Source organism: Strix uralensis, chromosome 26, assembly GCF_047716275.1.
Source record: "Strix uralensis isolate ZFMK-TIS-50842 chromosome 26, bStrUra1, whole genome shotgun sequence".
Taxonomy (NCBI): domain Eukaryota; kingdom Metazoa; phylum Chordata; class Aves; order Strigiformes; family Strigidae; genus Strix; species Strix uralensis.
This window is the reverse complement of record NC_133997.1, coordinates 4301345-4316096: the sequence shown is the minus strand read 5'-3', so window position 1 is coordinate 4316096 and position 14752 is coordinate 4301345. Positions and strand designations below refer to the sequence as shown.

General features: G+C 43.1%; 1 protein-coding gene across 1 annotated transcript in view; it reads left to right on the top strand.

Moving 5' to 3' along the window:
* The window catches only part of CLMP (CXADR like cell adhesion molecule), a 43723-nt gene that overhangs the window by 25178 nt on the left and 3793 nt on the right, over positions 1-14752 (top strand). Inside the window, exons 2-6 of the mRNA XM_074851225.1 lie at positions 9235-9392; positions 10088-10289; positions 11103-11270; positions 11605-11727; positions 13374-13515. Of these exons, the coding sequence (XP_074707326.1) occupies positions 9235-9392; positions 10088-10289; positions 11103-11270; positions 11605-11727; positions 13374-13515 (793 nt within the window). The remainder of the gene's footprint in view (positions 1-9234; positions 9393-10087; positions 10290-11102; positions 11271-11604; positions 11728-13373; positions 13516-14752) is intronic.

Sequence of the window (14752 nt, the reverse complement as noted above, 5' to 3'; positions counted from 1 at the left end):
GTGGGGTTTGCATTCCTTGGTAATCCCCGCTTGCTCAATTCATAGCTCTGATTCAGAAAGTGGGATTTACAGAGCTCCGCCTCTGCTTGTCTGAGACCTTAGTGTACATGTCCAGATGCCATAACTCCTGGTAACAGTGGAAAAAAATGAGAGAAACGATGTATCTGTTCTCAGAGTCTGCTTGCAGCTGGTATGCTGTTGTGCCAAACTCTGGGAAAGATGCAGGGAGAGAGTGGAATCCTAGTGATAATTAAGAACCTGATCCTCCTTTTTTCTTCCTTCTGGTTCATACTGAAGATAGTGCAAGGATGAGGATTAAGAAAATGAGGTTTCTTTAATTTTCAAACCTCTGATGGATTCAGAAAATACAACGTAATTGATCCTAACTCCTGTAGCAGTGGTGAGAAACAGCGGCTGCAGACAGCTGGGTAGACAGTATCTGCAACGTAACCCTTATAGAGCAAAGCTGCTGTTGTTCCTGGTCCTGTGCTCAGACCAGAAGACTGAACCTTGTATTCACCCCAAAAGTATTGCAGAGTTCAATGTATCTGTTTCCCAAGACTTATGGGGGGTGATGGGGAGGAGCTGCCGCTGCTGCTGTTCATTTTCTGCCCTAGGGTAGGCTGTAGCTGAGGATTTGAGATTGAGTGAATGTGAGAATATGAGAAGTGACAGAGTGCTAATACATTAGGCGTTCATTTTGTATCATATTAGTAGTGCTTGTAGTGGATAAGTGAGATGTTATACCATGTTATGTGCAACTTTGAGTACGCAGCTGAACATCTCACTGAGGTGACGTGGATGTGCTGAACAGGGACTGAAGCCTGTACCTTAAAACCACATCAAACTTTGTTGAAAATCTCCGTGAGAGGAAGATGCAGAAAGGCATAAAGTTTACTAGTGAATACTTTCTGGGTTTCTCGGTACCTTTTTTGGCAAGCTTAAACCAACCTGAATTTCTGTGACAAAAAGCTGCAGAAAAGCACAGTCAGTTCAGTGCTTTCTGGTTAACATCTTACACTTTGATGCTAAGGGGAAAAAGGAGCCGGAATCCTCAGTACAAGAATGGTTTTATTGGGAATCTTTATCAACCTCACAAGTCTCTTCCTCTCCTCGATTTTCAGAGCTACCTCAGCTGATGCAACCTACTCCTTGGATTTTGCAATTGGTGAAGAAACATCTGATGGACAAATACTATTTTGAAAACAGTTTTGTTGCTGTCTCTTTTGGTTTGTATTCTGGATTCTGCTTGGTGTCTGCCTTGGGCAGATAACTTCATTTCTGTGTGCCTTCATTTTTATGTCTGTGAACTGACAGCAACAATAGGCTCACTGGAAGACTGAGGCCTAAGTATACTTCTCAGATCGAAGACACTCTAGAAATGATTACCAAAACCATCTTTCTTGTTATACTTTCAAGCTTCAATTGAAACCAGACCAAAGGAGTGAAATTTCTGATGTTTAGGGGTGGAATGTCTTGTTCTCTTCTTTTGTAAGGTACATGAAGCAGCCCAGAGATGCTTGAAGAGAAAGGAAACATCAGTCAGCCAAAGGTGCTTCAGCCCCCAAAGAATCTGTGCTATGTGCTGACAAACGCCCTGGTCAGATCTAGTCCACACAGCTTGAAATCGTGAGCTGCATTACTGAAAGGCTTAGTGGAGCTGTGTTCCTGTAAACAGGAGACACCTGGACCGTTTTACTGATAAAATTGCTTAGACTAAAGGCTAAGGGACTCACACATTCCTCTGTGCAAACATTCTGTGAACCATTAAATAGGAAGATGCAGTTCTGATGCCTTGTTTTCTGTTCTCTGGTCTCCAGGGGTGTAAACCCAGAATCTCCTGCTTGCACTTGATTTTAAAATGCAATGAGGAAAAGGACAGCCACAGGACATACGTAGCTGCTGGCTGCCTGTGAAGATCCTCAGCTAATGGAAAACTTCCATATTTTTCTAATATTCCAAAGCCTCTCCAGGCTTTGGAATTGAATTTGTGTGGGTTGGTGATGAAGGCAAACTCCCTGTTGGCATTTTCAGGGACAGAATTTTACCTCTTGATTCTAGGAATGTATAGGTAAGGTCCTTAGATTGTGTGTGGCCACTGGGTACTGCAGGATTGGTCTTTCATCTGCCTTTAATCTACCAGGGAAACCCTGAGTTTCCCCCAGGGAATTCTGCATCCTTGCTGCTGGGGCCATTTGTGAGACCCAGACCTGCCCTGGGCGAACCATCTGGTTCATGCTTAGGGGCAGTGTGAACACACGGTGGGTTTAGACACTCCATGGGCACTGCCACTGCACAGCTATCCCACAGATCACTTCCCTGCCTCCTCCGAGACTGCCCAGGGAAGGATTGGTGGCCAACTTCTGCCCATGCTTCTGCAGCTGGTGGTATTTCTGTTGGTAGGAGCCTGTGTATCACCAGCCAGATTCTAGCCCCCTCCTGCACTCTTGCTTAGTTGTTGCAAATCTCTAAAAATCAGAGGCTTGGCTTTATGAAATGTTGCTTCTTCTCTTCTCCGTGGGCCTTCCTAGCTCCTCGGCGGTTTCAATTCCAAAGGCTTCACGTCACCACTTGGAAATTCAGCAACACGCAGGACTCTTCCCCTTTGCTTTCTGTTTTAACAGCCTCCTCAAACCTCAGCCCCAAGCACATGTGGTTCCAATTACAGCGAACCTCTGCAATGCTATGTGGATATGGATGGGGATAGGCTGACCTCTTTATTTTAACACAGCTAGCCTGTTCCTGCGGGAGCTGACTGTTAGCTCACATTTTTCTTACTTGAGATGCTTTTGCTTCACAACCAAATTCCTGAAATCAAAGGGAGGCGGAGGGGAGCAGGCTGCAGGCAGCACGCACTGGGGGCCAGGTCTTGGTCACTTGGAGCGCTCGAGCTCTCGGGAGAAGGCAACCTTTGGCCTTTACGTCTCTGCCAGCCAAGGAATACAGAAAGCAGATGTCCCAGAGCACAGCCTTGGCTGAGTTAATTATCCTTAGGAGACTTCAGCCGCCCCCAGCTTCTCTTCCCTTGCGCAAAGAATGCAAAATAGCTGTCTGTAAGAAGACACCATTTTATATTTATTTTGGCCTAAAATGCTGTCAGGGTAACTAACTGTTAGGGCTGGTGTGGTCTGAGGGTGAGCAGGGGGTGTCGACCTTGTGGGTTCTCTCTTACAGCTCTGGAACAAACCAACATAGCTCTGCCCTGTCTTGGTTTATCCACAGCAGAAACTGGGGAAAAGAGTCAAAGGGGAGATAAAAGCCTTAATGTGCATGTGTCTGTCACCATTACTGAACAGTAATAGCAGGGGGGGAAATGTTTGGTTTCTCAATAGAGAGCTTAATTTTAAGGCCTACTGAGCCTGAAATGCCCAGCTGTAGAACTAATGTCTGGAGGGTCTTGAGTGCTTCGCTGATTTGAGCTTCCAAGTCACTTGAGCATCTCTGAAAGTTTTACTCAGGTTGTAATTCATAGGCCATAAAAATAGTTGTCAGCCTCCTATTTAAGCATGTAAAAATCTAAATTTGCTTATTGCAAAATGCTCAGATTTTGCTCATTACCACTGGACAGAGAGCAGGCTTTTGCTTTTCCGTAAAGAAGCTTAGTAAATAATTTCCTACAAGACTGTAACAAGATCAAACTCTAACAGATGTGAAATGTCTTAAATTCCTGGCATGAAGGAGCGGTTCAGAGTTGCAATATGGCAAGGCTGTCCTGGGCTTTTTGTTTTTTAATTCTCAAACATATTATTCTTGTATATAACTAATTTAGGCACACTCTGTTTTCAAATACTTTCTGGGGTGGGATAAATGTTTTTAGCAGAAGAATGAGTCAAATATGCAGGAGGAACACTACAAGAATGAAAAATTCAGTGCATATTTATTCTCTTTGGGCTAATTTAAACTGTTTAAGTTGAAAGTGTTTGCTAATTTGGATCATTTTGACTAAAATGAAGTACTTAGACAAGCAGTTCAGCCTGCAGGTCTAGCTGAGACCAGCTATAGCATGGGACTGGCAGATACACTGAGGTGCTTTTTTTTTTCCAACAGCCTACCTGGATTTTGAGAAGAGTGTGTGTTATTCAGGACTATAGGACCAAAACTTCTTTCTCGGAAGAGATAGTGGATATTTTCAGATAGTGGAATCACACAGATGTGAAAATAATTTTGAAGAGTATTCCAAGAAGGACTCAAAATCAGACCACAAAATTATTGGTTACACTTGACAACTTGTCTGTAGGGGACTGTTCTTCTTTCAGAGAGGATGTGATGTGCCTTGACAACAGTGGCCATTCACTGTTCCTGTCACACTTTCATCCACGAAGCATTTTGATATTAATGAACAAAAGCAGATAGAGCACCTATCACATGTGAAATGGAAATTGTCCAGACAGTGCTGTAACGTGCGTGTGTAGATACCACTGGAATTCCTCCTTTTGCTGTTGTATTGAAGAAAGCTTTCTCAGCAGCAGATCTGAGTCGCTTCCCTCTGTCTGGTGGTAGTACAGGATGTCTCGACTTGCAGGAAAATTACAGGTTTCTACTCCTCCCTGGACATCAGTGTCTTGGACTAGTCTGTTGCAAATACCACCTTTGATAAAAGGGGAAAATAAATTATAAAAAGTGTAGCTGAAGAATAAACTTCACAGATGTTCCGGGAGCAACTGGAATCTTTCAAGACCCGCTTTTGGATATTCTCATCTTAAATGAACTTGGTGTAGGTATGGTTTGGGCCAAGTTTACAGAGCATTATGGATTTCTTGTATGTCAATTCCCTGAAGCTTTTCTAGGCTGTTCCTCCTGATTCCAGCAGTTAAGTGATCTAGCACAACTTACGACTTTTTAAAAAGTATAACCTATATTTAGCATTGCTCCCTAATTCAAACCTTCTTCTGAACCTAATGAAAGATTTAAATCTGGAAGCTCTTTAGCTTTTAGCACATGAATTTGCCTACAAATAAATATGTCAGCAAAACATTTATTTTTACTTTGATTCTGCTTGTATGTTTATGTATATTTGATGTTATTGGTATATATGTGCATTTGTGTATACACATACCCTTGCTATTGAATGGCTGTGAAAATAAACTGAGCTTCATCATAGCATGTATATGAAAGCCTGAGTGATCATGTTGAAGGTTCAGACATGAAAACGCTGCTTTGGATGGTCAGAATTCATGATGCAGCCAAATATACAGTCCCGATTTGCTCAGCACTTGCTGCATTGCACAGAAGATGGTTCCTTCCCTCTACATCCATTTCAGAGGGCTGACTTCTCTGAAATTCAGACCCTCTTGCAATATACATTCGAAATCAGTAGTCCTTCAAAAATGTTGAAATGAGTGCTGTGAAATACCTTAAGACTGACATCTTTGCATGAGAAAGATGCAGGATATTGTCCTTTTTTTTTTTTCTTTAAAATCTGCTATGCATGCAAGGCAGAGTGGCCTGGTACCGAGAGGGCTAAAACTCCCTTTGTGTGCCCTGGCCCAGTCTGTGCCCTTCCCTTAGTAAATCTGTGCTTGTGCTCTTTCTCGGTACTGTCTGTTTAGGTGTGTGCTAGCTTTGGTATTTTTTAAAATATTTGTTGCTCTGTATTTCTTGGATATTAAAAACATCAGTGAGGGATGAAAGACAATCTTTCTCCTTTGTCTGCAGGGTGTTGAGTGAGCTATTGTCTTCTGAACAATAGAGCAGACATTTAAACATGACAATGGTCTCCTCCCCCCCAAATACAGAACATTGCATTGCCCGGGGTGTGTCAGCAAGCCTGGTACTGCACCCAAGGCTTTTTTTTCAGGCCCACGGCCAATGTTTTCAAAATGCTTTAGGGTTCTTGCTCCGCAGGAAAAACAAACCAACCTCCCTCTGAAGTCATGGGACATGGGCTGAGTAAGGCCTGAGTAAGGCTGAAAGACGCAATTCCCGAATTGCTCCTTGCAGCATAAAGAGCTCACACAGGATGTGGAAGGGGAAGAGGGTTTTTTTGGGGTAAGAACTGTGGAGCCTGCATATATGTGGCATTACTGAGCGAGACACTTGGATCCGACTTCTGGGAAAACCATCTATTGTCTTAATCTATTGTCTGCTGGAGCCAGCCCTTAAGGCTTTATTCTGAGTAGACTCTGCCCTCCTGTGGCTGGAAGCTTTTCAAGGGGGAAAGGTATGGAGCCAGTTGTGTGCCCATCCAGCACAGCAAAAGGGCTGGCCAGGAGCTAGCTGCTTTTGCAGTATAGCCCCTATGTGTCCTGGCCGGTCGGTATATGGAGGTGTTCGCTGTTATAAGGGGTTGGCCATAAGCAGCCACTGTCCTTTAGCACTCATTTAAATGAAACTTAAACTGAGAGGCGGCGGGGGGGAATAAATGGGAAAAGCACTATCAGCAAAATCTCATTTCTTTGTCTTGTTCTTGCTAAGTCTCATCTACACAAATACAAGAGAACTTCAGAGGGTGTTTATTCTTTGTTGAATAATAAACCACCTAAAATAATCTAGAAGGGATTTGGATATGTTTTCTAGTTCCTTTTTCTTTCTAAGGCATATATTGTAAATTCCAGCACATATCTGAAGGTAAATCTCCATGTCATCACTGCTTGCTACAGTGAGACCCTACCCAAACTATTGAAGAGCATGAGGATTGTTCACCTTGAGCTCTCTTCTGATTTTTTGTGGGTAATTTTCATAACTGGCACCCTATGTTGGGTACTTTTATGAAGCTGTGTTTTGAGCTTCCTTTTGACTTTGTACGGGCATAGGTGACTGGAAAGAAAATAAAGTGAGGGTCTTGTCTAGAACACCTGCAAGGCTTACAGACTTCCTTCTGAGTTTGTGGGCATTATTAAAGAACTAATAAGGATTAAAGGGACAGGTTTGGGGTTTTTTTTGTAAGACAGATATGTCATGGAAAAGTATGCAATGTGTGTGACAATATGGTTATCAGTTCAGTGGTGAATCAGCTCCAAATTATCTCTGATTGCATATGCCTTTAAAAAAACAAAGGGTGCTTTAGAAATCTGCAGTCACTATCTCGTTGGGTATCTCCCTGATCCATTTAGAAGATCAGTTTATAGGCACAGGGCTCTTTCTCAAACATCCACAGCATGTTTGCTGGCGGCAACAAGAGCCAGACAAAGGTGTGAGCTCTCATAAGAAAAGTCTGTCCAAGCCAGAGAGGAATGAAAATGATGCTTGTTGTACTCCCTCAAAAGGTGATTTACAGTCCTGATCAAGGCTTTTAATGTAAAACTACATTTAAAAATGTATAATACCCTGTGAGTTGCGCACAAAGCCTCAGTGCTCTGCTGGCACAGGACTTAGAAAATGTTGCAAATGTTATGTGAACGTTCACTGTTGTGGTGCTTCAATTAAACTTATTGACCAGTCATCTAGCGAGCAGCAGCGTGTTAATGAAGGCAGCCCGCAGCAATGTGGACTGTAGGAGAAAGCAGGCGTTCGTCTTAGGCAGAATGTATAATTGTATTTGGCAGATGGAGCTTTGAGACTTGAGAATCCAGTGATAAACTGGATTAATTTTCCCTTTAAAGAAAGCAGCTAATGTGGTTGAAAAGGAGCTTTCACTCTCATCGATTCACGTAGGGGAGAAGAGCTTAATCCTTTGCAAGACTCCACCTGTCTTAAATTTCTAGGTGTTTTATATGCGCGCCTGCACACAGTAGATGATACCTTTTGTGGATGTCCTTGGCAACTATTGATTAAACACCAGAAGCTCAGGAGCTGAGGGATGATCATGCTAACAACTCGGAGACAGATCTCAGAATGGGAGCAGGAACAGAATTAATTTTCTAAAGCTGGAGTTGGTTCTGAAGAAATGGAAAAGCTGTGGAAGTGTCATGTTGGATGTAATTTTTCCTGTTTTGTTTTGTTTTCACTTAAAGGTTAAAGGGAAAGTTAAAGATCCACTGTTTAAATACAAGTATAAGAATGAATTCAGCTATGTAACTAGAGCTTCTTACGTTCTTGCCAGTAATCTTGCTATGTAATCACAGGATTGTGTGGTCAGTCACATACGTAACTTCCTGGTGCTGCCAACTCTCCCAGTTTTCATCAGTCTCACAATAATCGGTCCAAGAAGCAAGATATTTCATCTCACTTCATTTCACAGGGAAAAAAAATAAATGCTTTTAGGCTTTCCTCTTGCACAGCAAAACTGAAGACCAACCCAACTGCACTCAGAAGATTCATACACAAAAGCCAGGTGGCATTTGTGCCCCAGAAATCCCCGCAGAAACTTGGTTGGAAAATTTTTACTTTGGTGTCATAGCAGACCCGGGGGGTTCCTGACCTAAATGCCCGTAGTCATCCATACCTCTGATCTTTTGGGTCAGTTTTAATTGAGTTTGAATTTACCACGGTGATTCCCACGAGGTATTGAAAGTTGGAGGTGGGCAAAGCCAACCCCGATTTTGTTCAGTTTTAGCAGGGATGCAGTATGGAAGTCAGAAAGAAAGTGCGAGTTTCACAGTGATTAACGCAGTGCTGGTTGAACATGATGGTTTTCTGCGGTGCACCGTCTCCTGGTCCAGGTTTTGGGGATTTAACGCGCGTTTTGGGTTTTACTGGCTAACATTTAAAAGGCTTTGCTTCCCTCTAGTGGGTCAGCTTGGCAATTACTTCCGCCTTTTTTTAAAAAAAAAATCCTGACAAACCTTTTTTGACAACTTATGATTTTTTTTGACGTTGCTATTCAAAGACACTTCAGTAGCCTACTTGTACTGTGCCTTTCTTAAGGTTAACCCTCTTGTTCCCAGGCTGGGCTCTTAATTCCAGTGCTGAAATGCACGTAACAAACATCACCCAGTGTTAGGGAAGAGACTCCAAGCCTTGTCAGACTGACCTAGGAATAAAACGATGGGCTTTGCAGGTCTTCTGCATGGAAATACTGCTTATGAATTAAGGTAATAAAAGGTGAAGGCAAAACTGAGGAGATTATTTGAAATTTTGAATGCATAGAGGATGTGGGTGCAACTTCAGTATTGACAGCTCTGGAGTGTGAAGCCATCTGTTCTTCATGCTTAAATATTAGTGTGAAACTGCCTATGTATGTATAGATGTCCCTGGTAATCAGCTGCAACGTGTCCAGGAAGCCAAGCTGTTGGGTTTTCTTCAATGCTATGAAGCAAATGAGGAAGAATCCAGGGAAACCTCAGCTATTAACACTTGTCAGTGCAGAGATGCATCCTTAATCCTGGCCTCTGACCACCGGTGTCTGTCTTTCAGCTTCCTGCTCTGTTTGGCTGTCCAGGGCTCAGACTGAGTTTAAGAGAGTGGCTGAAGAAAACGTGACTTTGCCCTGTCACCACCGCCTGGGCCTCCTGGAGCAAGGGAGCCTGGATATTGAGTGGCTGCTGCACATTTCAGAAACAGTACAAAAAGCGGTAGGTTCAGCCACAATTAGCATCTGCTGAGAAAATAGTCATTTTTATGTTGACATCAGCAGCAGCCATTGATTTAGAGAGACTTCTGTGATCTTTGCAAGCTATTCTGATTAAATAAGCTGTGTTTAGAAAACACAAATAATTTATTTAGAACAATTTATAATGTATAACAGTTATTTGATATTCACACGTACTGTATTGGAACAGGTTGTGTTACAGTCGAGTTTTCTTTAGACTAACACTGTTATGTAATCAGTCATCATTGGATAAGCTTCAGAATTGCCCTTCACGTTTTCAGAAATGACCTTGGATTGTGTAGGCCCACTTTTTGAAACCTTAGTTTCAGGAAAAAATATAGTAGTTTAATACTTAACAAAAATTGGGTCTGCAAGAACCTAAATTAGTTAGCCAAAATTAAAATGGTTTTATATATTGTGGCATAAGCAGATGTCTATTTTGACACTAGTGTAAATACTCCTATATAAATCTCTAGCATAAATACAGTTTATGAATCAGTCTCAGATTTGAAATTCAGGTTTAATTTTCCACCCTGCCACAGGTTTTCTCTGTGACCCTTGGCAAGTCACTTAACCATGCAGAACCTTAGCCTGCAGTTCCTGGAAATGCTTTGATTTGTTGTTCTGTGTGAAAGTAAAATTACAACTAGCTGCTCAGTGCCTGTCTCTGCTCCTCAGGTGATCACTTACTCGGGAGGCCGTGTTTATGATGACCTGAATGAGGAACAGAAAGGGCGCGTTTCCTTCACATCCAACTTCCTTGCTGGAGATGCATCCTTACAAATCATATCCCTGCAGTCCAGCGATGCGGGGAAGTACATATGTAAGGTTAAAAACGCTGGGCAGTATGAATGGGCTCGCATCACCCTGAAGGTTGTAGGTAAGGTCATTTTATTGTTCTTCTAAAGAAAAAAAATCGCTAGACCCATTTCCTGGAGAGAGATTTATTTCAGCAGGGTATAAATACAAAGACATTTCACGATCAGGTTTCACTGTTCAACTCCATATCTGCCTTTGCATTTTTTGGCAAAGGACAGGACACAGGAAGAACCTAAAGAACTGGTTTGAGGTAAGTATAATCACCTGCAAACCTATGAACTGTTCTTGCCAAATTATTGCTATGATCTCATCACACAAACTAGGCTGATATTCTAGCTTAGCTGGCGATCGCCCTGTCCAGATCTTCTGCTGAGGAATCTGGGTTCATGCCCCAGGACCCCAAACTGACCCAAGTCAGCAGAGGTGACAAATAAGCTGCCAGGGTTAGCATTTCTCTCCCGATTTCAGTTCATTGGTTGGCTTTTTCACACATTCTGTCATCCCACAGAAGAGGTGCTGTGGGGAGAAGGAACAGAGAAGTAGGGGGAGGGAAAGGCTGTTCTCTGAATAGTACCTAGAAGAGGAACACGGTGATACAGCTCCACTGATGCGAGTATCCATGAGGCAGACAGCCCCAGAGTATTATAATGTGTCATTTCTATGTCTGAGCCAGCCAGCTCCACTTTTTAGGCTATGAAGTTGCACACAGTTGCAGCAAAAGTCCCCTGACAAACATCACTGGTGTAATTCTTTAATGTGCTCCAGAGAAGGCAGCTCTTGGGAGCTGCTTAAATTACGTACTTTGCCAAAGAAAGGGTTTCCACGGAGAAAACAGTCTGCTGCGTTTGCATGATCTGTCTTCTGTTTCTTCTAGAAAAACCTTCCAAGCCCAAATGCTGGCTAGAAGGGGAGCTATTGGAAGGAAAAGAGCTGTCCTTGCAGTGCCGTTCTGCTGCTGGCACTGCACCCATCTCCTACCGATGGCAGCGCATAAATGAGGAAGACGAGAGAGCTGAGCATCTCCCGCCTACATCAAGAGTCAGTAAGTCAGGTCATTTCCTCTTAAAGCTCTCGGTACAGTCAAAACGATGTACATGTACAGTCACGTGCCTGCTTTTTAAACGGGGATCACTTGGTGGCAGCGAGAGCCATGATATAACAGTGCTACTGCAGCTGGACGCTGTGGTGTGCTCCACCCTGAGCCAGAAAGTGCACGAGGAGTTTTAATGTTTTGCTGAAGGTCGGCAAATGAGGCATCACTGATTGTTCTTGAACTGATTTGATCTGGATGTTCAATTTGGGCTTCTGCATCCTATCCACTGTTAAGGTTTCTTAGTCGTTTTTGATTAATCCCACTGTTGTTTTTCCTGTTTCAGACATTTCTAACCCCGGACAAGTCCTGCTGAAGAATCTTACGCAGATGAGCACAGGGTTATACCAATGCATTGCCACCAACGAGGCAGGACAAGAAAGCTGTGTTGTTCAGGTGACAGTGCAGCGTAAGTATGGGCCCATAACTAGTACTCGCACCACCAAAGCAGTGCTGCTTCACAGCTGTCCTGCCTCGGGCTGGTAAACTCTGTGCCACACCTTTGCCCTTTCAGACTTGAATCACATGAAGTGGTTCTCATTTATTGCACTTACGGTTTGCACAGCAGTCCTCTGTATAACCTAAAGGGGTAAATACATCATTTGGGCTCAGATGTTTTGGTCTGTTAGAAATTTCGATTTTGAGAATGCCTAGTGAAATATGAGGGAAAACACGGTGAGTTAGAGGTTCCAGAGGCCCTAGCTTTTGAGGTACTTCTGGCTGTGGAGTGACTGTATAAGATTACTCTGAGTGACTGCATAAGATTACTCTCAATTATAAAATCTCCATGTGGATATTCCATTATTCCAATTCCAAGTTGTGTATCTGTCACACTTGGGACAGTAAACTATCTATAGGCAGCTGGAAAGGCTGACTTTGACATGAAGTAACATGCAGGATAAAAAGCAACTTTTGACATAGTTTGGTTTTAATCTAGATTTAATAAATTCTGTCCTGAACACCAGAGATTAAAATCCCCAGGGATTAACCCCATATCAAGGGTGTGTGCATGCCTGGGTCCCTCTGTCCTATGCATATGCATGCCAGGCAAAGGGTGGAGTTTAGCACCAGCATTGAGGACAAACCCAAACAATATGGTTTAGCAGGTGTTTATGGGCAGCTCTCAGGGGAGATCAGCAGGAGCTGAAACTGCTGAGATAAAAGACTGCTAATAGAGAAGTCTCTTCTTGGAGATTCCATAGCTTTGGAATTTTTCTGCCCAGCCAGGCCTGAAATAACTGGAATATGGTTGTATAACAAGGAAAACCTGTTTGCCTCAGGCATCTGAAGGAAAAGCATCCAGGCAGCTTGTACGCCAATTGAACTGAACGGGTTCAAAACCTCGCTTTGATTTGCTAAACCTTCCGTAGGGATGAGCCTTAAGGAAACAACCTTCACCCAAACCCAACCTAACCACTCTTACCAGAAGAAGTTGTCATAACATATCAACTAGGGGCCCATATACGCTAGGAAGCATTCTCTCATTAACTTCGTTATTTTGGGTGAAAAATGCCTTGTACCTGCCCAGTATGGTCTCTCTTTCCTCCTTTCTCTCTACCCCCCTTAGGTCACTTTTTTCCCCAGCTGAATAATCCATTCTGCAAGTGGATTGTAAGCATTTCAGGGTGAGTTGAAGGGGAAAGAAAATCCTCATGGGAAAACATTTGTAGTTCAAACTCTTCTGCCTGTAGGAAGCTGCTTGGTGCTTTGTTTCACATGTGGGTTTTCCTGTCTGTCTCTGTACTTTCTGTGGTTCTGTGCTCTTATGAGAGGATTTTTCCTCCTCATTTCAATTCTGACCCACAGCTGAAGGCATAGCACTTGTGATCCCACCCTTCCAGAGGTGAATACTCTTCTCACTGTTAGCTCAGGTTTAGAAACAATGCCTGAAGATAAACTGGTTCAACGTCTGTGTGGAGACACGCCTGAATAAGTAGACTAATACATTCTGTTCTTTTTTATACCCAGTGCTATAAATTGTAGTATGGACTAGAATCTGACCATTTGACCCTAGTGAGAGCTTACCGACTAGCACGTTTGTTTTCTGGACAATAGATGCACAAAATATCGGCATGATTGCTGGAGCGGTTTGTGGCGTGGTGCTGGGGCTTTCCCTCCTTTTCCTGGTGGTGAGGCTGACAATAAGGAGGAAAGAAAAAAAGAGATATGAGGAAGAGGAGGCACCAAATGAAATCAGGTAACACCTTTTATTTAATCCCCCACCTTCCACCCTCCCTTCTTGCAGTTTCACACATCTTTTCACTACAGTTTTAAGTAATCTGAGTGTTTTAAAAGGTTGTTCTAAAAAGCTTTTAAAGTCTCCCTGAAGTATCAGTGACAAATTTCTCGACTGTGAGAATCTTTGTGAAGACTTCCCAGAAAATTAGATAGATGAAAATGTCTCTTCCCGCCCCCCGCCCCCGGGACAAATTAGCATAAAAGTCAACAAAATATTCTTTCTCACACTTGCAATTTCAGCATTTTAAAGCATTTGCATAATCCTCGCCAGTACTAAATTCAATCCACTTGTCCGTTGAGGTTCTGAGAGGTTGGTTTTGTGGGTTTTTTTCCTTTTCAGTTGCAATTTCTGTTGGGAATGCTAAAAGGCAGGCAGGTTCTCACAGTCTTTCTTGAGTCTTTTGAACAACTGTGTTTCTGGATTTAGCTCAGGGTGAAAAATCCCCTGAGCTGCTGCGTGCGGAGTTGAGAAGCCTCGCCCTGAGCGGGTGTACCAGGAATGCTGACGCGTGTTGTTTGTGCTCATCTGCTACATGCGTGTGAGGTCTGCCACTTAACTCCACTAAGCAGAGTTTGGTCTCGAGCCAATCGAGCCTAAACTTCTCAGGAAGGAAAGCACTGGAAAAAAATATTTCCAGGAATATGTTTTAGCTGCTCCTGCCCTTGAAGAAAGTCCTTGCCTTGTTCCAACCTTGTGTGTATTTGTAAAAGACTGCCTGCCCTCGTGTGACATCGTATGACATTCAGCAGCTGATTACTCTGCCTGATGGTCAGGTTGCCAGCAAGAAGGTAGTCTCCGCTGATTTCTTCCCTTCCCTTTTTCCTGTCCTCCCTGCTTTCAAATCTTGCATGCCTTTTTGGTTTGAGCTTCAGCCTCTTGTATCACCTTTTTATGCATGACTGTTACATCTTCTCTCTCTCTGGGCCCAGTTCTTGCACTTCTTTCACCACCCACATTTTTTTTAACCAGAAGAACTGGTCTCAGCTAGTGCTGTCTAGGTCATTTGTCACTATGAGTAAGGATTACAGAGCAGACAGTTCTATCTGAACTGTTTGCACTGACACTTGGCATTCATTCCACAGGCCTCAAAGCCGCTCACAAAGAGCCAGTCGTGTGCAGCATATTCTAAATCCATTTGACCAATAGCGCCACAGAGAAATAGGGAGTTCAGTCCACAGAGTTACATAGCACAGAA